At 37.5% G+C, this 25,028-nt stretch overlaps 3 protein-coding genes and 1 pseudogene across 7 annotated transcripts in view; 3 read left to right on the forward strand and 1 right to left on the reverse strand.

Annotated features, from left to right (window-relative positions):
* Nucleotides 1-14,762, reverse strand: part of LOC120190338 (glutamate receptor 3.3-like) — a 30,848-nt gene extending 16,086 nt beyond the window's left edge. Inside the window, exons 1-8 of one of the 3 annotated variants that reach the window (XM_039193428.1) lie at nucleotides 14,445-14,762; nucleotides 13,930-14,266; nucleotides 12,466-13,808; nucleotides 12,094-12,371; nucleotides 11,585-11,616; nucleotides 11,049-11,455; nucleotides 10,373-10,831; nucleotides 10,316-10,336 (exon numbers count right to left, since the gene is read on the reverse strand). In XM_039193428.1, coding sequence (XP_039049359.1) covers nucleotides 10,331-10,336; nucleotides 10,373-10,831; nucleotides 11,049-11,455; nucleotides 11,585-11,616; nucleotides 12,094-12,371; nucleotides 12,466-13,808; nucleotides 13,930-14,194 — 2,790 coding nt within the window. In that variant the 5' untranslated portion in view covers nucleotides 14,195-14,266; nucleotides 14,445-14,762 and the 3' untranslated portion in view covers nucleotides 10,316-10,330. Of the gene's footprint in view, nucleotides 1-10,208; nucleotides 10,832-11,048; nucleotides 11,497-11,580; nucleotides 11,617-12,093; nucleotides 12,372-12,465; nucleotides 13,809-13,929 lie in introns of those variants that run through there. The other 2 variants (XM_039193429.1, XM_039193430.1) reach the window with 2 other exon arrangements.
* Nucleotides 761-2,111, forward strand: LOC120190564 (ABC transporter G family member 21-like). The gene is made up of 4 exons (XM_039193621.1): nucleotides 761-770; nucleotides 819-1,189; nucleotides 1,241-1,942; nucleotides 2,004-2,111. Exons 1-3 carry the CDS (start codon nucleotides 761-763, stop codon nucleotides 1,919-1,921), a joined length of 1,062 nt encoding a protein of 353 aa, XP_039049552.1. The 3' UTR covers nucleotides 1,922-1,942; nucleotides 2,004-2,111.
* Nucleotides 7,542-18,636, forward strand: LOC120190340 (glyceraldehyde-3-phosphate dehydrogenase B, chloroplastic-like). 3 transcript variants are annotated; one of them, XM_039193432.1, is made up of 9 exons: nucleotides 7,542-7,980; nucleotides 8,149-8,316; nucleotides 8,416-8,583; nucleotides 8,737-8,897; nucleotides 9,007-9,068; nucleotides 9,200-9,249; nucleotides 9,381-9,787; nucleotides 9,903-10,084; nucleotides 18,626-18,636. In XM_039193432.1, the coding sequence occupies exons 1-8, from the start codon at nucleotides 7,675-7,677 to the stop codon at nucleotides 10,036-10,038; spliced, it is 1,458 nt and encodes a 485-aa protein (XP_039049363.1). In that variant the 5' UTR covers nucleotides 7,542-7,674; the 3' UTR covers nucleotides 10,039-10,084; nucleotides 18,626-18,636. The 3 variants fall into 3 exon arrangements, with proteins under 3 accessions (XP_039049363.1, XP_039049362.1, XP_039049364.1); XM_039193433.1 differs by lacking the exon at nucleotides 18,626-18,636 and having other exon boundaries at nucleotides 7,550-7,770; nucleotides 7,867-7,980; nucleotides 9,903-10,196; XM_039193431.1 differs by lacking the exon at nucleotides 18,626-18,636 and having other exon boundaries at nucleotides 7,543-7,980; nucleotides 9,903-10,196.
* Nucleotides 17,670-24,588, forward strand: LOC120190565 (annotated as a pseudogene).
* The last annotated feature ends 440 nt before the right edge of the window (nucleotides 24,589-25,028 follow it).

The following is a 25,028-nucleotide window of genomic DNA, read 5'->3' on the forward strand; positions in this document are numbered from 1 at the left end:
AATTTATTAACTCAAAATTAAACTCTTCATCGCCTCACACCTACCATGGAACGAGATTGCATTTCCGCCCCTGCTTGGTAAAATAAATTTATGGGAAAATATAGTAATGGTCACTGAACTTTTCTAAAGCTTTCATTTAGGTCCCTCAACTTTTAAAACTTGTAATATAGTCCCCAACATTTAGTTCGTTTGCAATATGGTCCTCCAACAGTTACATCGGGGACCATATTGCAAACGGACTAAATGTTGAGGGACAATATTACAAACGAACTAAATTTTGGGGGATTATATTAAAAGTTTTAAAAGTTGGAGACCTAAATGAAAGTTTTAGAAAAGTTCAGTGACCATTAATATACTTTACCCTTATAATAATTTCAGTTATAATTGATAATGTTGCTTCAGGTTTTAATTTAAAATTTTAATTATTTGTTTTAAAAAGTTATATGAATGATAATAATTTCATTTATAATAATAGTTTTTTAACTTACAATCCGAATAATTATGTAATTTATATGAATTGTTATAAAAAATATAATATTTTTTATTTTAACTTAAAATATTATCTAATTTATTCTAAAAAATTACAAACTCGATAAATTTTCTTTATATTTTAAATAATTTTGTTGTTGCTCTTTTTGACTAGAATTTTGTTTCTTGATGATCGGAGCTCCACCATCCCCTTGATTTTTAAATTCTACTACAATAATTTTATCATCTTTTTTGGGCAGTCCCCGCTCGGCCATGATTTTGCTCATTTATTATGGTTCATTGTTTGAATGCTGTAGGCAGTTGAAATTCTGACTGTTTTGATGAAGCAGGTATAGCCCCTGATACAAAACCGGACGAGCAACAACAAGAGTTTCATGGCAGAGTAGACCACCCTGATGATCAAAATTCCACAAAACAGTTGCTAATATCGTCTTACAAGAAGAACATATACCCTACATTGAAGGCGGATATCAGTCAGAATCCGCAAGATTCATCTTTTCCAACTTCTAAATCATCGAAATCAAGTGAGGTTGAATGGAACAGCAGCTGGTGGGAACAATTCAAGGTCTTGTTGACAAGGGGTGTACAAGAGAGGAAGCATGAATCCTTTTCGGGCCTACGGATATTTCAAGTCATGTCGGTCTCGGTTCTTTCCGGCCTCCTCTGGTGGCATTCCGATACTTACCACTTACAAGATCAGGTTCCATATCATGAAATCGTAATTCGAAACCAGAACACATAACTAAATTGATATTTTTGTTTGCAGGTGGGACTTTTATTTTTCTTCTCAATATTCTGGGGGTTTTTCCCTCTGTTCAATGCCATATTCACCTTCCCACAAGAGCTTCCAATGTTATTCAGAGAAAGATCGTCGGGGATGTACCAATTATCCTCGTATTACATCGCCCGAACAGCCGGCTATTTGCCGATGGAGCTCGTTCTTCCCACGATATTCGTGACTGTAACATATTGGATGGGAGGACTCAAGCCTTCACTATTAACATTTATTCTAACCCTCTCGATCGTACTCTTAAACGTGCTGGTCTCTCAAGCGCTAGGGCTGGCAATGGGAGCCGTTCTAATGGACGTAAAACAGGCCACAACCTTGGCCTCCGTGACCATGCTGGTGTTTCTATTAGTGGGCGGATACTACATTCACCACATGCCTGATTTCATAGCTTGGTTAAAGTACATCTCCTTCAGTCACTACTGCTATAAACTTCTGGTCGGGGTGCAGTACTCGGCGAACGAGTTGTACAAATGTGAGATCGGGAGGCGTTGCAAGGTCGTCGATTTTCCGGCGATCAAGTATTTGGGTCTTGATTATGATAATAGGTGGTGTGATGGGGTTGCTTTGATAATAATGTTGGTCGGATACAGGCTACTGGCTTATGTGGGTCTAAGAGTATATGGAAAACCTGGATTATCGTAGCTCTACTTGTTCAAGGTACAGGCTCGTAGAGAAATTGATGTAGAATGAGATTCAATCATGATCAAATTCATCCAACGTACAGAATTGATCAATCTGTATACATCTCCTAATTAATTATTAGCCAGCTGATCATCCTGCTAATTAATTAAATTAGATTTGTTGTACAGTGACTGTGAATGGTGGTTGTAAATTGGGATAATATTAAATGCATCATTTCATCAATTAGAAAAATAAAATTTTATTAAAAGACCTATTCATAAATACAAATTAATTCATTTGAATATCAATAAAATTATTATTAGGGTAAAGTATAGTAATGGTCACTAAACTTTTCTAAAGCTTTCATTTAGGTCCCTCAACTTTTAAAAATTGCAATACAGTCCCCAATATTTAGTCTGTTTACAATATGGTCCCCCAACAGTTACGTCAGGGTCTAATGGAATCTGAGGAATCTACTGCTGTGCTTCCGGTGATCCGTTCATCTCTGCAAATCTCTCCCTTCACTCACTCATCCTCAATCTGTTTTAAAGTATCTCACGGTTAATCGATGGACTGGCGCAAACTATTCCCATGCGCTGCTAGAAATCAACTTCACTATTTTCCCCCAGACTCGAGAGATGAGGTTTCGACTGTTCATCCACCGCCGTAAGTTTTCGAAGGTGGAATTGAAGAATGGAGATTCTCGTTTGTTGGGCAATTTTTGGGGGCTGCTCCCAAATTTACTTCTCTGCAACAGATTATTGATTCCCTGTGGAGAAAGCCTCTGCAAGGATCCAATGTGCAGGTCAGTTACGCAGGTAACAATCTTTACCTATTTTCTTTTAGTGCAGAACAAGCTAGGAATTGGGTATTGGAGGATAGCCCTTGGCACATCTTCAACAAACCATTAATCCTTAGGAAATAAGTTCCTAACATGGAAAAACTGCAGCTTGATTTATCAAGAATACCTATCTGGGTACACTTATATAACGTTCCCCTTGAATTGTTTTCTTGTGAAGGCCTTAGTTATATAGCTAGTGCCATAGGCTTCCCACTTTCAATGGATTCTATCACTGCATCTAAATCTAGGTTAGAATTCGCTAAAGTGTGTGTTGAAATTGGGGAATCTGATGCTATCCCTAAGGTTATTGACGTTGTGCTTAACAACGGTTCTACAACTTCGATTTTTGTCGATATACCGTGGTTGCCTCCTACCTGTAAAAACTGCAAAGTGTTTGGTCACAGTGTTAAAGGATGTAAGCATAATCTTGCCTCTCAAGCCTCTACTCTGGTCTGGAGGAAAAAAGACCTTGCCTCCCCATCCACGCTGGATTCTGAAACTGCTAACACTGTAGAAAATCAAAATTCTAAGGCTGCCAATCCTGAATCCTCTTTGAACAAACCTCTGAAGGATAACGACACAAATAATCAATCTCGCTTAGAATCACATCATTTTGAAAATGATTCTGTTGCTTCGGGTGATCCCATAAAATCAGATTTCTCTAATTCCACTGTTATTGATCAAGGAACCACTTCTGAACTTAATGTTGAAGGAATTTCCAAAATTCCAGATCAGCTGGGTAATTCAGCAAATAGTTTTTCTGTTCCATCATTACCTAATAAAAGGGGTACTACAAGGCAAGACAAAGCTCATAATACATTAACAGGGCCTAGAAACCGTTTTGAATTATTGAACACGATGGAAGAAACACATACTACCTCAGAGAATCAAGGAAAAGAAGTAAGAGCAGCATCTTCTGGTGTTGCAGAATTGATCAAAGAACTCAAAACTAAAAAGAGGGCTCATGTTGACAAATCCAAGCGTTATACTTCAAGTAGTCAATGAGGGGACTCGGGCTCCTCCCCCAAAGGAAAATGATCATTTTCTTCTGGAATGTAAGAGGATTAAATAATCCTCTTAAAAAAGGCCAAGTCCTACGAAGGGCAGCCAAGAATAATGTAGAAATTCTTTGCTTGATGGAAACTCGAGTGAAATTAGAGAAATCAACAGATTTATTAGCTACCTCTTTTGTGAATTAGAATGTTCTCACTAACTATGATTTTGCAGTTAATGGCAAAATTTGGATTTTGTGGAGGAAAGGTCTGGATTTATCATTATGTAAAGCTACGGATCAGAGTATCATTGTCAAAGGTATGTTTAACGATGTTCCATTCATTATTACCGCAATATATGGTAGTAATAATGGTATTACTAGAAGACAACTTTGGCAAGAACTCCGACACCTTGAACCAAATTTTAGTGACCTTCCTTGGCTTTTGGGAGGTGATTTCAATGTCATCTTGAACAATTATGAAAGTTCTGATCAAGAGCTTACGGGTATGATTACTTCCTCTGACATGATAGAATTTCAAGAAATCACTCATGACCTACAGTTACAAGATCATCCTTTCTTTGGTCCTATATATTCCTGGAGCAATAAGAAAAGTGACAACTACCTTGCTCGAAAACTCGACAGAGTACTCATTAATCCTATGTGGTTCGAATCTTTTCCTCACTCATGTATGGAATTCTTAGCTCCCGGTCATTCTGATCATTGTATGGCAGTGGTGGATCTCTACAAAGAAGCTCATTTAAATGGTCTTAAACCCTTCAAATTCTTCAATTGTTGGACTATTCATCCAGAGTTTCTTAATATTGTTAGTCATTCTTGGAATATGGCAGCTCAAGGCAGCCCAATGAAGTCTTTATTCTTAAAGCTCAAACGACTCAAGGCTAGTCTTAAACAACTCAACAAAGACTACTTTAGTGACATCTCGGCTCGAGCTAGACAAAAAAGAGAAGAACTTGAAAGGCATCAAATTCTTACCTTAAGAGGAGATGAATCCATTGAGAAAGAACTCGAGTTGCAGAGAGAGTTCAATTCTTTAGAAGAAGCTGAGACCATGTTCTTAAAACAAAAAGCTAAAATGCATTGGCTAAAGGATGGTGATAAATGCACAAAGTTCTTTCACTCAGTCATTGCTACTAAGAACAAGAGACAGACTATACGGGTCCTTGTCAATAATCGGGGGGAAATACTTGAATCATTTGAGGAAATATCATCGGAAATAATAGAATTCTTCAAGAATCTTTTAGGTTCCAAGGATCCTATAGTAAAAGATTGCTCTTCTACACTTGTGAAATGTCTTATGCCACAAATTCCATCACTTGAAAACTCTAAAGCTCTTGTCATGGAAGTTACTAATGATGAGATTAAAGATGTTATTTTCAGCCAAGGCAATGGCAAGGCTCCCGGACCTGACGGTTTCACCTCTCTCTTTTTCAAGAAAGTTTGGCCAGTGATTGACAGTGATGTTACTAAGGCAATAAAATACTTCTTTCAAGAATCTTTCATTTATCCAGCCTTTAATGCAACCATTATTGCTTTGATTCCAAAACAGCCAAATCCGAGTAAAGTTTTTTATTTTCGACCCATTTCATGTTGCTCGGTTATCTACAAGACCATTACAAAGATTCTTGTCAATAGAATGAAAAATCTACTGCCTAAGATTATTGCTCCTAATCAGTCTGCTTTTGTCAAAGAAAGAAGTATAGTTGATAATACCCTTCTCGCTCAGGAAATAGTCAAAGGATATGGGAGGAAGATCATTTCACCAAGATGTACTCTCAAAATCGATCTTCATAAGGCTTTTGACTCCATAAATTGGGACTTTATTTATGCAGTTCTTAAAGAACTGGAATTACCTCCTAAATTCATCGATTGGATCGTCTCATGCTATACAGATGCGAGATACTCCATTGCTCTCAATGGAAGCTTGGTTGGATATTTTAAGGGAGCCAAGGGAATCAGACAAGGAGATATGCTTTCACCTATTTTATTTGTCCTGGTTATGAATGTTCTCTCTAACATCCTCAATAAAGCTGCTCTTAGAGGGATTTTTGCCTTTCATCCTAAATGTAAGAAAATATGACTCACACACCTATCATTTGCGGATGACTTATTAATTTTCTGCAAAGGAAACCTTGAGTATGTTATGGGAGTCATTACTGTTTTGGACTGCTTTTACGAATATTCTGGGTTGAAGCTTAACGCAGGTAAATGCGAGATTTTCACTGCAGGTATTCCAGCTCATACTCTTGGTTCTGTCATCAATTATTCTGGTTTCAAACACAGTAGATTGCTTGTTCGTTACATGGGGATTCCACTTGTAACCAGAAAATTTACTGATAAAGACTGTCAATCACTGCTTGACAATATCAAGAGCAGACTTCATCAATGGTCTAGGAAGAAAATGAGCTATGCAGGCAGGGCTGAACTTATTAAAATTGTTCTCTATAGCGTCACTAATTATTGGTGCATGCAGCTTTTATTACCACATTCCATTATCAAAAAGATAGAGCAATTATGTTCCAGATTTTTCTGGAAAGGATTGGACACCCCTGCTGTTATCACAAGGTTGAGTTGGGAGAAAGTTTGTAAACCAAAATCCGAAGGAGGCCTAGGTTTAAAGGATATTAAATCCTGGAACAACGCCTGCTTAATTCATCTCACCAGGAAATTACTCGCGGGGGAAGGTTCTCTATGGGTAGCGTGGATTCATAACTATATAATCAAGCAACATGACTTCTGGACCATGGAAGAACCGCAAAGCGTAAGCTGGAGATTCAAGTGTATGCTGAAAATCAGAAAAGTTGCCCAAACAGTGCCTATAACAGCAGCAAAAACCACAAAGGATATTTGGAACGAGATTCGTCCTAAAGATATTAAAGTCCCATGGCATAAATTAATCTGGTTTTCCCTTCATGTTCCGAAGCATAGCTTAATTTCCTGGTTTGTTATTCTGGAATGGCTACCCATTAAGGACAGACTGCAACGCTTTGGCCTTATTACCAACAATCTTTGCATCTTCTGTTCGGAAGCAAAAGAAACTAGAAACCATCTCTTCGCCGAGTGCTCGAAGACAGCTTCCATCTGGAGATCAATCATTCAACTTTCTAGTTTGAGCAGGCAATTATCGACTTGGCCAAACCTGCTGGATTGGGCGACATCTACATGGAAAGGTAATTCATTGATCACTTGAATTCTGAAGCTATCATGGTGCGCCTTTAATTACACCATTTGGGAGGAAAGGAATCGCAGGATATTCAAAGGAACTTGCAGAATCGAAGAGAGAATTATTAATACTATTAAGGAGATAGTTAGATCTATTCTAAGTAATAGGAATATTAATAGATTAGATAGTATAAATTCAGCTCTTTGTAACCACTGATGTATAATATAATTTTGATGTAAATTGATCTCAGTTCTTGTTATATTGATTGGACTTTATTGTTAGCAGCTTGCTGCTATTTTTTGGTAATAAAATCTTGATTATCCAAAAAAAAAAATTGAACCAATAGTTTAATATCTTGGGATAGTTTGCCCATTAAAAAGCAACAAACGATCTCCTTTAGTACTTTTGGGCTTGGACTCATGTGAAGCTGTTGATGGGATGGGCCTCCGGTCTTTGACAGTGGCAGGCTGCTATTGATTCTAAACTAATTGCATTATTACACTATATAGTACCGAAATCCCTTTCTCGACGGTGGGCGGTCCTATATCCGTGCCTCAAATTATGAATTGTCTTCACGGACACAATCTTAGTCTTAGATCTTATCACATAGATGCATACTCCTGGTCCATATTCACCACACGTTCCACTACTCCACTTTCATCCATATTCCATACCTTCTATGCTAATAATTTAACTATAATACTGGCCTAGACGTCAGGTACGTTTGATCTTTTAGTTTTTTCTTGCAACCAATATCCATGGCAGCTATAGCTCCTTCAAGATTCCCTGCAACAGCCAGGCTTCCATCTAGGACCACTTACTCTTTCCCTGCTCCAAGCCAATGCTCCACCAAGGTCTATCTCTTTCTTTCTTTCTTTTTCCAGGTGTTTGAATGTAGTTTTTCTTGCTCTTTTGATCCTGTGATACTCATTTTTGTTCTTGTTGTGCAGAGACTACAAGTTGCTGAGTTCTCTGGACTTCGATCCATCTCGTGCGTCACCTTCGTCAACAATGCTCGAGATGCGTCCTTTTTCGATATTGTGGCTGCTCAACTTACTCCAAAGGTTCATTCACTTCCTCAAAATTTTGTTTTTTGAGTTCAATGTTCGTCCGTTATTAGACAAGTTGTGAATTTCATTAGACAGCTGGCATAAGAACTAAAATGATCCATCTGCAAACCTTATTCTACTAGGTTTATGGTACTGATCACTTGAAAATGTTTTGAAATTTAGATTGTAGGAGTACGAGCAACTCCTGTTAGGGGCGAAACAGTTGCCAAATTGAAGGTCGCGATCAACGGATTTGGACGCATTGGCAGGAACTTTCTCCGATGTTGGCATGGCAGGAAGAACTCGCCTCTCGACGTGGTTGTCGTAAATGACAGTGGTGGAGTCAAGAATGTAAGTAACTGTGTTTTGTCATGCTTTTTTAAGAGTTAAAACGAATGAAATTTGGTTAGATTCATATATTAACCACGATCTACAAAAAATGAAAACCAGGCTTCACACTTGCTGAAGTATGATTCAATGCTGGGAACTTTCAAAGCTGATGTGAAGATAGTAGACAATGAAACTATCAGTGTTGATGGTAAGCACATTAAAGTCGTCTCTAACAGGGACCCTCTCAAGCTTCCGTGGGCTGAACTTGGCATCGACATCGTCATCGAGGTAGGTCCTTGCCCTTAGTGTTGGAATTTATGTAGCCCCCAGGCAGAAAACTACAAGATCGTGATTCCTGACTAAAAAGAACATGTCATGCATATGCCATAAATTTATACCTCTACTGTTAGATAATAGAATAATTTGACATGCATCTTACAGGGAACAGGAGTGTTTGTAGATGGCCCTGGGGCTGGGAAGCACATACAAGCTGGTGCCAAGAAAGTTATCATAACAGCTCCAGCTAAAGGTGCAGACATTCCGACCTATGTTGTTGGAGTCAATGAAGGGGATTATGGCCACGAGGTCGCGAACATCATAAGGTCAGTTTTGAACAAAGAGTTACCTGCTAATGAATCGATCATGATAATCATTCTACGTTTCTCTGTTGTTCTAGTGGTTTAGAATTTGATTGCAGTTTTATACTTGCAGCAATGCTTCATGCACCACAAATTGCTTGGCTCCTTTTGTGAAAGTCATGGATGAAGAACTTGGTAAGCATTGTTCATATTTATACATCATTTCACAGCTTAAAACCATCTAGGAATGGACTTTCTCAGTTTTTTAGGTTAATTCCATTCGTGTTAGCAGTTTAAGATTAGCTAACCTTCTTTCACTTTGCCAGGCATTGTCAAGGGTACAATGACAACTACCCACTCTTACACCGGAGACCAGGTACTGTTTAATCAAACACTTTGCGGTCTACTGATGAACTCGACAATTAGGTTTCGTGATAGATTATACGTCGAAAGAATTAATTGCTTTGGCAGACAAGAAAACTGAAGGTTTTGGTTGTGATTGTCCAGAGGCTCTTAGATGCTTCACACCGTGACTTGAGAAGAGCCAGGGCTGCAGCATTGAACATTGTACCGACAAGTACAGGTGCTGCCAAGGCTGTCTCTCTTGTGCTTCCTCAACTCAAGGGCAAGCTCAACGGCATCGCACTTCGTGTGCCGACACCTAATGTATCAGTTGTTGACCTGGTTGTGAATGTTGAGAAGAAGAGTATCACGGCGGAAGATGTGAACGCTGCATTTAGAAAGGCGGCTGAGGGGCCATTGAAGGGCGTATTGGACGTGTGTGATGTTCCTCTTGTCTCAGTGGACTTTAGGTGCTCTGATGTTTCCTCTACCATCGACTCTTCATTGACCATGGTCATGGGAGATGACATGGTCAAGGTGGTGGCCTGGTATGACAATGAATGGGGTTATAGGTAAGCTTAAAGCAAGCTAAAAATAGTTGAGCCAAGTAGTCAACTTTTCAATCTTCTGTATTTGAACTTATATACTAATTACTGTTACAATGTGATTGATGTTTGTGATTTACAGCCAAAGGGTTGTTGATTTGGCCCACTTGGTGGCGAGCAAATGGCCAGGCATGCCTGTAGCCGGAAGCGCTGACCCCTTGGAAGATTTCTGCGAGACAAACCCAGCTGATGAAGAATGCAAAGTTTACGAGGCTTAAATGATTGCAATTTTCATTTTCCCTTTTAAATTTGGTTTCCATGCTGGTGGCATGGTCAGTGGTCAAGGTTTTCCAATGTTCATGTTATCATTTGTCTCATTTTGTAATAACATCAGAGTGACATGATGAGAATCATCAAACTACATTTGAAACTTGAAGCTATAAAAAAGTCGCAATAATCTTGGATTGAATTACTTGTTGCTGTGCTTGAAATCAAAATCCTTCTAACATATAATATACCCAACAACCAATGCTTTGCCTTTGAACACATGAACAGTGGCATAGTTAACAGTCAGGTATGCCCAACTCCAATGAATGAAGTGGGAAGCAATTAATTGCTCCAGGTTACATTCCTATTGCTATTGCTATTGTTCCTTTCTCTCCTCTTGGGCGAACTCCCCAACTCTTCATCCCCATCGTTGTCTACTTTCCTTCTCTTCTGGCCACCTTTTGATTGGTCTTCTTTCTCATCCAATAGTGACAAAATCCTCTGCAGTCGTCGAGAACGTGAGCGAACTGGACCTGTTCTTGAAGCAGATTCAGGAGCAGGTGGTAACTGCTGCAATATCTGCAGAAAATATATGAGAAGAGAAACGAAGCAAGCAATCCCACAGATAAGAAATAGACCCCAGAAGCTGGATAGATTAAGTTGGCTTGTCTCTATCTCTGTACTCTCCAACTGCAGGTGCTTTGCAGAGCCACTTGCATGTATCCGCTGCAGATCGCCGTTCTCAGAAAGTGTTAGAATTGCACTTGACATATCAATTGCCAACGGAGAATCCCGAGGAAATGCCTAGTCAGAATATTACGCAACTTAAAGGATGCATGCCTGCCAATAATGGGGGCCATTTCAATTCTTTGTTTAATGAATGTATGAATTTGACTCATTTATTAGCAAAAAATTTTGCCTTGTGATGTGCCATGGAAAAACTAAAAATGGTCAATGATGCTAAAATGCATGTGATGTGATGTTATTCCAATCCTCACAATGATAGAAAAGAAATACTCACAAAACCCCAGCCACTTTTGGTAAATTCTTGACCGACGATCCTGAATTTGCACTGGCTCGAGAGAAAAAGCTCAACATATGGACGTTCATCGACTATAGCAGCAACACCTCCATTTTCAGGACCACGTTCAAGGGCCGAAGCATATTCTTCAGGTGATCCAAGAGGAAAAAGCCTAGATCTAGATATGTTTAGTTCCTCACTTAGATACCGCTCCGCAAAAGAGCCTTCTTGATATCCAATAGGCTCATTATCAGTTACCAAGCTTTCAAGTCCTTTAATTGGAGAAGATAAATGTTCCACTGTGAGGATTGATGTCAGACTTGCGGTGTAACTGGAGTTGATTATTAAAACCACAAAGAGCCATATAAGTAACACTAGACGCCCAAGCGTGCTCATAGTATTCTCTCCTGCAAAAGGAATATAAAGTGACCAGCTTAATCAAATTTACCATACATCATTTCTGCCTTGCCTTAAGTTCTTTATTTTTTTAATAGTGTGTGTATATATATATATATAACAGTGGAAATTTTACTTACTGTGGGCAAAGAACATCGTTGAGAAGCTAAACCTGCCAGGATAGCACACAAGTTGCAAATTAGTTCACATCAGGATAAAACTGAAAGGGATGAAAGTAACTGTACGCTTTGTTCAAAAGAAAGAAAAGTGAATGACAACCAGATACAACCAGGCAATAATAATAATTATAATAAAAAGAAAAAACTTAAACTAACCAAGCATTATGATATTCATAGCAAGATCAGAAAAGAGTGGTGTGAGAGGGGGAGGGGGATGCTTGTGACAGCTTCCATTACTTTTTACTACACAATGCATCACTCACGGATTTCTCTTTCCAGTTCCATTTCAAGATTGAAAGAAAAAAATTGGCCTCTTGTTCTTCATTTTGCTTTAAATGACACTTGACCGAACATGAATAAATTCCTTCACACGAAGGATTACATACACTATATATGTAAACACTCATATCCTACTTCCAAACATACTACCGCTGTCTGCATACCAATAAATTGTAAACATAATCACTCACCATAAAATGGTTATAATTTGATATTTAGGTGGGCCCCTAAACTCATCGTTTATCCGGTGCTCCAGGATCCAAATAACCATTCCGACAATGATAAAGAAGGAAGCAGTGACAATCCACATACGGGGACCAAATGGCCGAAAAAAAGCCCAAGCACCACTTCTTTGTTTCTCCAACCGAGCTACAATGACCAGCCCAGATGAAACATAAGGCTGGGTAAAATCAACTATCCTCGTCCGATTTGTAACAATGGCAATGTCACCCACAACAGCATCAAAGTCCTGCAGAAATATTACGACAATTAGATGGCAGGAGAAAGCAATATTTCACATATAACAAAATAACACAGTAGTCAAACTCATACTGATTACTCACACCCGTTGTGATCTTATTCACAAGCTCTGTATAGCTTGGGTTCTTACGACCATCTCCGAAGGAGATAAATTTATATGGAACAGCGTATGGTAATAAATTAACAGCAGCTGTAAATACATCTATACAAAATCCCTTGAACATGTCAGTTCCTTGAATCCGCGATACAAATTCCTTGTAACTGACCCTATTTGGAACACCGATTCTCAATAGCTTTCCATTGTTCGGAAAAACCCATCCACGAGGCGTAGACAATGTCTCTCCCGGCCAAATTACACTGTGTAGCTTTTGGTTAGCACTTGAACGGTTTGGTGGTCTTGTATAAAGTGTCTCTGGGGATACAGTGGATAAACCAGAATAGTTCGACCAGTAACCAATCTGTCGAATCCCAGTTCCAAGAACATTAATAATATCATAGGCAGGAAGAATAAGAGACTTGTCTGAATTAAACTTAAGATGGCCTGTCAAACCAACAAAATCACTCAGCAATATGTTCTTCAGCAAGAGCTTTCCATCGTCGAAAATGCTCATTGCTTCAAGGTGGAGTGTACTGCCTGCCACAGAGTTTATCCTAGAATCATTAGAAAATGAGATAACCCCACCCTGGTTGAAAAACGCATCAAGAGAATAAGCGAGCAGCCAAACTGTATCATAAGCATATAGCCCAAAAGAGTTCAATCCTGGAGAACCTCCGGTTATGTCGTTCCACCTAGCAAAAAAGGCTCTTTTTTTATCTGAATCAGGTGTGTGTTGACGTAAAGTTAGAACCCCTTGCATTGTGTCCATAGTCTCAGAAGAAAGAGGAGAATTGGAATCTAAAACTAATGAAAGCTGATCTGTAGCTATCCACACATAACCATTTCCCATCATTCCAAGATGGTTTGCAACAGAGAAAACCTTAAACGCTATTACTGGATTTACATGCAGAACAACAATTCGAGATTGCATTAATGCTACTTTAACAAGAATATCCATGACGTCACCCCGAGTCACTGAAGAATATGGTTGAATACCTACTTTGTAGGAGATTCTGCAGCGCCTCTCTGCAAGTTTATCCTTCAATGCAAACACACCATTTCGCCCCCAATCATCATCTGTATATATTGCAATGGCCTCCTTCCAACCATAATGATCAATGATATCAGCCACAGCCGTCATTTGATACAAGTCAGTCTGTGTTGTCCTAACAAAAAAAGGGAATTCAAGTGAAGAAAGGGTCGGATCTGTAGCTGCAAACGACAGTAGAGGAACTTGGAGTTCACTTGCAACATGTGAAATAATAGGTGCAACCACAGAACACTGTGGACCTATAATTGCAATGACATCTGTCGCCATGTACCGCAAAGCTGTTATGCAACACATAAATTGGAGTATGTTAATTATCAGGAGCAAACGATATTCTGTCTTGACCATTATATGTAAGAAAAACAAGTAATTCCCAAAGCAGATTAATGGATTGTGGAATACCTTCGACCATGCCAAGAAAGCCATTACAATTGGAATTTTGCAGTGTTATGTTAAGTTTTGTTCCTTTGAGAATGCTTGAATTGGAGTTCACATCTTTCAGAGCTTCATCAATAGCAATCTTTGCAACTTGTCCAATGGTAGAGTTAAATTTAAACATTGCTCCAATATTTACAACGGCTGGCCGAGCAGAAGCATTTCTACTGCAAACAATTTGAAACACTCCTAAGTAGAGAAGGAGTAAGAAAATAAAGCCAGTCACGTTCATTTCGGTCAACTACCAACTTGACCGACACAAGATGTATCCAGTCCACTATTGCCTCCAATTGATTCAGAAGCTCTACATATAAAAGGAACCAAAAGTTTCTCAGATCAAAATTATTAAAATATATATTATGCATATACTATGTTACAGATTAAGAACCAAAAAACTTCAGCAGAAAAAGAACATGGAATGGCAAGGAATTTCAATGATCAAGCAAGAACAATAACGAAAACCCATGTCTATTTAACCTTACCTACGAACAAAACCATCAAGTTAACAAACACCTACCAACCCGAGTACTTCATTATGTTTCTATAAACCAATGATCATAATACCTAAAAAGATTGTGGTAATTGAACAGACCGAGATGACAAATAAAAGCAACGACTATAATAGTTAGTGGAAATCAGAGTCAGATTCCACCCAATAAAAGATAGCGTACTAAAGCATCAAGATTTAAGAATAGCACAGTCATTCATGAGGCCAAGTGTTATATAATATTCATTTATTTGAGTGAAAATGGAACCCCCAATAAGTAACTGCACTAAAGCTCCTTATCTCCGACCCAGAAAAAGCGAAGTAAAGAAAGAAAAGCAGAGTAAAAAATAATAATTAGCAAGTTGTGATAAAGCAATAAGGAAGCTATAACATAAAAAAACAAAAGAAAAAGTTCAGTCAGCAGCTGAAATAGCACATCTAGGAATGAGAATTGGTAACTTTCACCAAACAACCCACCGGCCTTGTACTTCTATACCTATGGCTTTTTTCCTCTTTTTTCTTCATCTTTTTTTTTTCGTGTGTGGGTTGGGGGGAGGGGGGGGGGACACTCTATTATCATCTGCCGACAGGGATACAAAAACAGAAAAAAAATGTCCAAGTAAATATTACCAGATAAAAAATAAAAGGAACACATTCAGAGAATCATAATTCAGGTGCGGGGATGGGAACTGATGCTTCTTGCTGTTTTTAACCACACAATAAACTTAAAATAAACTGAATAGAGACGCTGGACTTTGTTATCCACACGAATTTAAAGACCCACGAGTTCAATGAGGATTTGAACTTCTAATTAAAAAACATCGCCAATTTACTCGTATAAATGTGAATTAAAGTACTACAGTGATACCACTATTAGTGACCACTTGAACACATTAGTGACTGAAGCTGGAACTTAATCATTCACGGTGGTTGAAGATGGGGTAGGAACCTTTTGCTTGAATGAAAGGTCAAGGAAAAAATGATGGTTTTCGTTTTATCCTAAAGTAAAATCCGGCTGAGGAAATTGATAGTGAAAGAAGAAATACATTACAAACGCAAATTGTAATATGAGATGAGAAGAGAGCAGATTGGTGCATGATGAAGATGGGCCACCAATTCCCATCCGTTACCGACAAATTGCTGTTTGTTTCTCACCTTCCGTCAGTACCTGTTATAAATACAACTGTGAAAGATTGATTCTCTGCTAGCTTAGCTGTATCAAAGATGGGCCACGAACCTGGGAGACACTCTCAGTCGTTTACAATTACTGTAAACTGCGCTGCTTAACGCCACTCTCCGCCATGATTACCTGGAACCGCGCGGGTGCCGACCCCCTGTTGTTATCAACAAGGAAGCTTTATGAGCGGCTTATCTTGAGCCATGGACTCTAGCACGGTGGCCTACATCACGGGTTGGTCTATTTCAAAGACTGCATGAAGTCGCCGAGCAATGGAGGCCCAGTGCTGCAGTGTCCAATGAACTACCTTAGCCCAAGCTTAATATTCAAACCTAACACTAATAGCTAATAAGAGGAAGAGTCAGTTACCTACCTATGGCGAGGGCGAGGGCGAGGGAGAGGGCCATATCATTATCAATATGCCTTGACTTCTTGCTTATCCATCAATATTTTATTAAGTTACCAAAAAGGATTAGACGCTTAAGCAGTATCTCAGTATCTTAAACAACATGAATATGAAACGCTTCATGAACGGACGTACGGGAAGCAATGACCAAGTGAATGTGTTGGGGTGTGAGAACCTAGAGATGCCAATCAAGCATAGCAAAACTATATGAGGGATGGGACATTTAGTTTTGCAAAACATGGTTAATAATCAGCTTGAGGCCTATAATTAAATAGGCTTACATTTGTGGTTAAAAATTGGAGAGCTTTTATTAGGATGAACAAATGATCCAAATTTGATGAGTTTTGATTCGATTCGATTCTATAAAGTTATTTTTTTTAAAGATTTTGAGATTGAATCATGTCAATTTTTTGTTTGGAGAATAAGGTTGAGTTAGGTCTAGTTTGGGGTGAAAAGTTCTCGATCCAATTCAAGACAATAGTGTAATTATCCCTTATATATTCTAGAGATAGTTGTAATAATATTTTTCTCTATTTTTTTCAATTACGTTTTTATTTTACTGAATAAAAATGAAATTTTTTATGTGTAAATTATGGGGCAGGTGTATGTGGACACGGTGGGGTGTAATTTGAATACCCATTTTTTTTTAAAACAATTAAATTTAATTTAATGTAATAGGGAAAAGAAAAAAATACATACATATTTTTTTAAAGAGCGAGTAGTAAATTTTGGACTCTTATTTTTTAATTTTTAAAATCGTCACTGTATATATTTATGTTAAGTTGAGTGAGATGCGAATTTTTACCTCAAAATAATTAATATCTTATTATTTTTCTATGATATTGATACATATCAATATTGATATCTTTTGATACATTGTTCTAATTTCATTAAAAGAGTATAATAATATATGTCGATTAGGAATGACCATCCAGCTCAGTTGGTAGATCACAAGATTTTTAATCTTGAGGTCGTGAGATCGAGTCCTATAGAGGGCATTTCATAATTTGGAGGTCTCCTACGGAAGCTGTTTTCAACCTAGTGTTGGGGACAACCTACTATCTTACCTCCCCTTACACTATTACATATGGGAACAAGGGACAGCCAATAATATATGTCGATTGAAAAACCCATGGGTGGATTTATTCAAACCCAAGCCCAAACATTTGTAAATATTATTTACCTATTTTAGAGATTACTAATTTACATTTCCTCTTTTCAAAAAAGATAATTACATTTCTAGTAAACTAAAAAAAATATTATTTAACTCCAAATAGTTTTTTACTTTTTTAATAAATTATTTTTAATTTTATAAATTTAAAACTAATACAAGATAATATCAATTCAAATACATTCAATAATTAAACATTTAATCTTTTACATACATGTTAAAATTTAAAATTTAAAATTTTAACAACACCGCCAACGGAATATTTCCACCGATTCGAGTTGGATGGGCCTTTCCTCGTTTGTTTTCTATATATTGATTTTCCCTCCCTCTCTTTCTTGTAATAACGGAAACAAGAAACTCAACTCCCGCCAAAACTTCACCGCCTCACGCTTACAATTCCATTCCATAGTCTCAAGTAAAATCAAGCGTCCGCAGAAGCTTTTCTTTTCCGGAACCCAAACAAACCATGCCCACAGCGCCTGGAACTGGAAGTGGAGCCGTCCCCAGTCATAAGTCTAATCGTAAATTCTTCAACTCCAAGAATCGTAAAAATGTTCACCATATTGCCGGGATTCCAGTGGAGTTCCCATACAAGCCGTACGGCACGCAGTTATCTTTCATGCACAGAGTCATATAACCCCTAGATCGAGCTCAGAAAGATGGTCATTGTCACGCCTTGCTCGAGTGGCCCACTGGTACCGGCAAATCACTCTCGTTTCTTTGCTCCACTCTTGCTTGGCAGCGAAACTATAAGATCAACAACATCAAAGGCATTCTGTCTCAATCCTTCCAAGCTCCAGAGGCCATCAGAGTTCCTCTCGGACACGGCGGTGGTTTTATCCCCGAAACTCAACCTGCAAGGAAGTTTACAATGCTTTCTCACATTTCCTTGATTTTCTATTTAATTTCAGGTTTTCAGTTTCCAGCACTGCTTTGCTTTAATTTAGATTCTGATAGAATAAATACTGTTCATGGATATTTGAGAGTGCATGATGGTCCTTGATTATTTTCTTAGGCATTCCTCCATCACTTGTTTCAGAGCCACCTGAGCATTCAGGAAATAACGAGAATAAGAAGAAAAAAGTTGGCTCCTACCATATATTATGCTTCATAAGTTTAATTAATAAATCAAATTAGCGTTTTGATTTTTTTACTTTAATGTTACTTTTTTGTTTGTCCGAAGCAGGTTTCATTTTAAGGTAATTTTCTATTTAAGTTACTCTTCTCTTCATTTTTTTAACACCAAGCTATCACTCAAAGACAAATGTCGTTCTGAAACAATCTGATTTAGTACTCATTATAAAATTTTATTGTCTAGCAGCTACAACAGGAACAAAGGTTAATGGTGTATGTCGAGTGAAAAGGATGCTATTTTAATTCATTCATTTTTATTTTGTGTGATAGAAGATTGTTCATTCGGAGTTGGTATAGTTCTTGAAATCATTTCTGGTTTAAGCTTTTACGGTTCTCCTGATAACTGAGCTAATTTTCTTAATGCATTAATCATCTTTGTAAAAAGCTGCTAGAACTTGTATAACTGGAATGAAGATCTGCTATTAAGCACGTGGTTTCTTATTAATGTCAGGAGGACACATTCACAAATTTCCCAAATGATTCATGAATACAGGAAAACTTCTTATCGAGTGCCAATGACAATATTGGTATGTTTATCTTTTTCGTTTAGGTTTCTTCTTCTTCTTTTCTAGTAATGTTCAACACCTTGTTACCGGAAACTGTAAGCTTTTGATTATTTTGAAAATTTCTCAGGCTTCAAGGAAACATTATTGCACAAATCCTCATGTCTCCAAGGAGAATATTGATGAAGAATGGTGCTATACTTGGACCTCAGAATTCTTTATTATTCCCCTGTATGATTTCCATTACTTTTTTCATACTAAATTTGCGGTTGGAATCTGACAGCAAGCTTTTGTTGAGTAACCGGGAGGAAGGATGCTCTAAATTTAAGTGAGTCATTCCTCTGTATGCTATTCATTTATGGTGTCTTAATTTTGGTTGTCCACAATTTCACTGTCATTTCAGAGTTAAGAGTATAACCAACAGAAATTACTCGTTTCAAGCAGGAATTCTGGGTAAGAATGGTCCTTATTTGGACGTTTCAGTTGCTGGCCCTGCATTAATGAACCTTCTATGCATCATAATTTTTTTTCCAGTTTTATGCAACCCTAGAATATCATGGCCCAAATTTTCTTGCAAGTTTATTCTAGCCAAGTCAAAGCCATTAACTGCCGCTACCTATCTGGAAAGATATCTTCTCTTGAAGATATCTTTGTAGTATCTGATTGACATAATTATATGCCATCATCCCAGAGGTGTGCCACCCTTTTTGAAGCAAATTGCCATTTATAATGCCTGATACTGTGAGGTTCTCAAGTATATTATCATGTCCTTTCCATTTACTGGATTCTTTGGGCTCACTCACATTTCCAAATAGGGTTATCCACTTGTAGTTTTGTTAATAATTTCTATAATCTAGGACATTATCACCATTGAACTCCTTCTAATCTGAACTTGGAGTACAGTTTGGAAACTATTTGGAGGCTCCTCATGTTATTGATATTAAATCCCAGGTACAAATTTTATTTTCTTCATGCTTATGGTTCTTATTTTCACTTTATTTTTGTTATGGGTTATCGACTATTCGGTTGCAGGTATGGTCTGCTATAATCTCCAATGGTCCAGACAATTGCCGATTGGATGCAAGTTACAAAACAGCAGATCAATATGCTTTCCAGGTATATTGAATTTTGTGGAAATTTTGGTTTGAGTGAGAAGTAATTATTATTTGATATTTGCACATCTGTATTTTTGGTCCTGAAGGACTCACTTGGCAAGTCATTGGAAGAAATTTTCAAGATTGTTTCAGGTGGCTGTCTGATATTCTTCCCAAGTTACAAGCTGATAGAGAAGCTTCGTGACCGTTGGCGTGGCACAGGCCAATGGTCACAACTTAAAGCACGAAAGCCCCTTTTTGTTGGTAAGACATATTTATCCCTTCCCCATATCTAATGTGGTTGTGCAATCATTAATTTTCTTGTCAGAAAATGCTACTTAAAACTTTGTTTCCATGCATATTTTCCTGCCCTCTTGTACTGATGTTGGAGATGACCTGATATGCACGACATCTCATATTGGATTGGAAATCTGATCTTGTGGAGTCTGTGCAGAGCCAAGAGGGGGTAATCAGGAAGAATTTGAGACTGTTCTGAAAAGTTATTATGATTCAGTTTCTCGAGGAAAGAAACCTTTTCTTCAGAGAAAGAGAAGGACAAAAAGAACAGATGACAATGTGAGTGAGCCTGCAAAAGTTACTAACCATGGAGGAGGAGCTTTTCTTGCAGTTTTCCGTGGAAAGGTTTGCATTGCACTTTTCCTCGTCAAACCTCGACTGTTCAGGGATTGGTTTCATTGTCTTGTTGGGGAAAGGGAAATCCAATTGTCACCACTTTATATTTCTCCTATAGGCTTGGTTTTAGTGTAAACATAATATTTAACGTTTCATGTCTTACGACACTTACTGGTGGAAATACATTTTTGTGGTTCGTTAAAAGTTGTTTCCATATTTTCTTTGCAGGTGTCAGAAGGCATAGATTTTTCTGATGATAATGCTAGGGTGGTTGTATCCTTTTGATCCCTTTGATGTTTTGGTCCTTTTCCTAAATTTCAGTAATTACCTTGATGCTTTCTGGCCACTTGTCAGCTGTGTTCTTTCCTTCTGATTATCTTATGTTTGCTTATGCATTTAAAAAAGCACAAAGGCATATCTTGTTGTATGATTGTTAACTAATTGTGAGTTCTTGACTATCTAAGATAGCTGTTGGCATTCCCTTTCTGAATATTTACGTATTCTCACATGTCTATAATGTTTTCCAACAAAAATGTCATTTTCTTGATTTCTGACTCCTATCAACTTTGCAGAAATGATAAACAGATTGCATTAAAGAAGAAATATAATAACACTTACAGATCATCTAAAAACCTTCTGAGTGGAAGTGACTGGTACTGCCAGCAAGCCTTCAGATCTCTAAATCAAGCTCTTGGTATTCCTTGTAAACTTCCAGCCTCAAGGTTTATCTATTTGTGACAGGATTTGATAATGCAACGGGTCCAAGTATTTGCATGTTATTTTGATTATATACAGATAGGCAATTATTTATTTAAGCATGTATTCTTCCTAAATCTCCCCTTGAACAAAAATGAAAAAGAAAAAACCTCTCAGTACTCCAGTGGTATTATTCGATAACTACTTTTTACCATGCAGGGCGCTGTATACGTCATAGATGGGATTATGGAGCCATTATCCTGTTAGGTAATGGTTTTGAATTTGGTTTTAGTTATGACAGAAGTTTCTGAAAATAAGATTCTAACATGACACAGATTACTATCAAATGAAAAGATAAGGGAACAGCTTTGTGGACAATGTCTAAATATTATAACAATGTTCCCTTACCCAAATTACCTCTGGTGCCATTGGTTTGTGATACTTCACTAGTTTATTAGGTTTATACATCCAGGGCCTTTCAAAACTGGGTCTCGAGTCAAGAAATGTATCCAGAAAGCTATTTGTCTGGTACGTGAGCAGATTTGGAAGTGAGCAACGTTCTATTCCTTAGGAGTTAGGACGTGGACTAGGACAATCTGTTATATGAAACAGAGTATTTTTATTGTGCCTCTAGTGAGATGCATAAGCATCTGGTTATTGCTGCTTCAAGGAATGCTGTATCATAGAAATAACCAGTTGGTTTTGGGTTAAGTCTAACTGCTTTATAGTTTCTTTTGTGCAATTTTTGGCAAGGATGAGTTGAGCAGGGCAAAGGGGGAAAATCTTTATCTTCTGATAATTTCCAATTTCTTGTTCTAGTGATTTTTTCGTCAGCTCTGCTTCATTGTATTGAAGCATCGAACTTGTATGCTAAATACATGAAGCAATGCCCTAGAAATGAGCTCTGATGTTACTATTAGGTAGCTTGTGCTTCCTCAGAGTCTTCTATTACATGCCTTTGTACCAAAGTTAAGCAATGTGACGGTTTGATATCATTAATTAAAATGTGGATTGTGACATTTTGCTGCATCGAGGTAGTTTTCTTCGTAACATTAAGAAAATGGGTTGTGATCCTTCCTTTTTTTTAAAAAAAAAAATCTTATTTAAATGGAATTTTTTTTTGGGTGTGATCAGATTGGCGTTTTCAGGATGAAAAGAATAGAGCATATATTTCAAAGTGGCTAAGGCCATCCATTAGAATGTATGGAAGTTTTGAGAAGTCATTAGATGAGCTGAGATCCTTTTTCAGTGAAGTCAAGATCTTTCTCAGTTCCTTTATTAGTATATGTTCCTTTATTTTTTTAAACTGTTTTTCTTGTGCATGGACTATGGTTTAATGGTGTTACATAAAGTCTTTTCTCTGGCTTCAACTGTTTGCAGGACTTGGTTGTAAAAAACCAGGTTTGTAACCTCAACTTGAATAACTTCAATGAAAAATTTCCCTTCTAAGGATCAAAGCTGCAAATTTCCTGAAAGAGAAATTTGAAACTTAACCCGTCTATTCATTGTGGACAGCAACTATCTTCTTTAGCAAAATATGATATCACTTCTCAAATGAAGCTTCAAAGCAATGCTGCAGCTCAGACAAAAATGCAAGCCGGTAAGGATGAGAAGACCTGCAATGAATGTATTGATCTGGAATGCAGCTCTCCAAAAGATTCACGGTAAATGTCTGAGGCCTATTCTGTACTTTGAAGTTGAAATGTAATGATAGAAAACTATATGCTTGCGCATGCTACTACACTGGCAAATAACTGTATAGCAATACTGGCTGCATCATGTTTAGGAAATCTGTGTTGTTTGATCATTTGCTTTTGGACGCTGTTCAATATTATTACAGATTACTTATCTAACAGTACGTAACCATTTTTTTTTAGAATTTGAAACATCAAACTGGTATTATTGGCATGGAAGCATCTTTTTGCAGGAGTTTTGAGGCTTCATCTATGACCTTTTCCAATGAAGATCGAGATGCAATCATGGTCCAGGAAACACCATTTGTGAATACTAGCATTTCTTTAGCTAGTCCAGGTTCCTTAACTAAGGATGGTAGCTGTGGTTCAACAATAATTCAGGCCTCAACTAAGTCTCCGGATCAATTTTTGTTTCATCCAATGTCAACAAGCCTGATGAAGTTCCTTCCGTTTGTGGATCCAAGACAATATTCACCCCCGAAAAAGATGCGAATCAGAACACAGCTGGGGAGATATCAAGAAATGAATCACCTTTGAATCTTAGTGTTTGTTCATATATCCAGAAAAGGAGGAAATCCATAGCTTCAACTTTCATTAACCTTGCTGATGAAGAAGACAGTGTTACTCCTGCTCAAATTCCAGGTTCCATGAATTTTGAGGGACTAGCCAATGGAGATATGCTTCGCAGGATTGAATTTGGTTTTGAAACTAGCGCAGCTGAAAACGATTATCCGAAGGAGTCAAATGTTCCACAGCCATTGGCAACTGATAATACTAATTTCTCTTGTCCTGTTATGGATAAAAGACTACAAATTTCCTGTTTACTCTGCAAAAGCCCTTTAGGCCGCCCTGAAAATCATTTGTATCTCAGTTTCTCGTTGACCGTGTCTTCAAAAGTCTACCTGTTATCACTTTTCAAAGAGAAATTAGTTTCTTGCGATTCAAATACGCTGTCAACTGTACCAATTATCATAACTGACATTTCATCAGTTGATCCAAGATTCTACAGTGGAACTCTCGAAGTTGACAGAGAGCAGGGCATATGGCGTGAAGAAGATGGGTGTGTATTCCAAAAGGTCTTTTGCCCCTTCTGCAGCAACCCTAACAATTGTCTTGGCGTGCAAATCAAAGCAGCAGATGGAAAAAATGTGCAGTTCCTTAACAAGGTAAGGTTATTAATACCTTAACGTCACAACTTTTTATTTTTCTGATTCTTCGTACTGTTTAATCCTTCTTTATATTTTTAAAACGCTCTTCTGAAATATTTTCATCTGCAGATAATGCTTAACCATGGAAGTGTGGTAATTAGAAATTCTGAAGCAGCAGAGGACCAGGCAGCGAAGGACAAGCTAAGTTATAATACTGGGCTTAATGATTGCATGCTGTCCAAATTTTGGAATTCTTTGCTAAAATTAACATTGGGTGTGTTGCAGGTTAATGGCTCAAGCACGAAGAGGACTGCCAGTTTAAATTTCATTGATAAGTTTGCATATTCCCCCAACCAGTCGGATTTGGGAAGATGGAGGACTACAAAATCCAAGGTTAGACACAGAAATGCTTTGAGCTCTGAATCACAGACTCTCATTCCAAACCTAATTTCTATTTTATTTTATATCTATTTTGATGAATAGAGTATTTTGAGCCTGGTAGATATAGCTGCCTGCAATTATGGACTTACCATAACCCAGTCCAAGTTATGAAGCTTAGGTAACATTAATGACTGATCGGCTTCAAATATCTTTATGAATTTTACAAGGATTCTCTCTTGTTGATTATATAGAGTTGACTTCAATGAGATCGAATCTTAGAATATGATACTTTTCACGTAAGTTATTTCGTATTTGAAACATTAACGGTGCGGCACGTTGAAGTACACAATATTATTTGATATTATTTATTACTAATAATAAAATTATTAATTGACATGAAAGTAATTCGAATAATTTCTTATTATCTATGAAGTATATATAATGAATTATTTTTTTGGTAGACATATTTTTTAATATTTTAATTTAATATTCACAATAGTTATTGATCTCACCATTACTGTGTCAAGTAATCTAGATACGTA

Source organism: Hibiscus syriacus, unplaced genomic scaffold, assembly GCF_006381635.1.
Source record: "Hibiscus syriacus cultivar Baekdansim isolate YM2019G1 unplaced genomic scaffold, ASM638163v2 tig00116962_pilon, whole genome shotgun sequence".
NCBI lineage: Eukaryota > Viridiplantae > Streptophyta > Magnoliopsida > Malvales > Malvaceae > Hibiscus > Hibiscus syriacus.

What these genes read in the sequence shown, in the direction of transcription:
- LOC120190564 (XM_039193621.1), top strand. An exon ending in CTTACCACTTACAAGATCAG is followed by an intron (nt 1,190 to 1,240) that starts GTTCCATATCAT and finishes TAACTAAATTGA; the next exon opens with TATTTTTGTTTGCAGGTGGG.
- LOC120190340 (XM_039193432.1), top strand. Translation starts at nt 7,675, where the DNA reads ATGGCAGCTATAGCTCCTTCAAGATTCCCTGCAACAGCCAGGCTTCCA. An exon ending in GCATCGACATCGTCATCGAG is followed by an intron (nt 8,584 to 8,736) that starts GTAGGTCCTTGC and finishes TGCATCTTACAG; the next exon opens with GGAACAGGAGTGTTTGTAGA. An exon ending in ACTCTTACACCGGAGACCAG is followed by an intron (nt 9,250 to 9,380) that starts GTACTGTTTAAT and finishes GTGATTGTCCAG; the next exon opens with AGGCTCTTAGATGCTTCACA.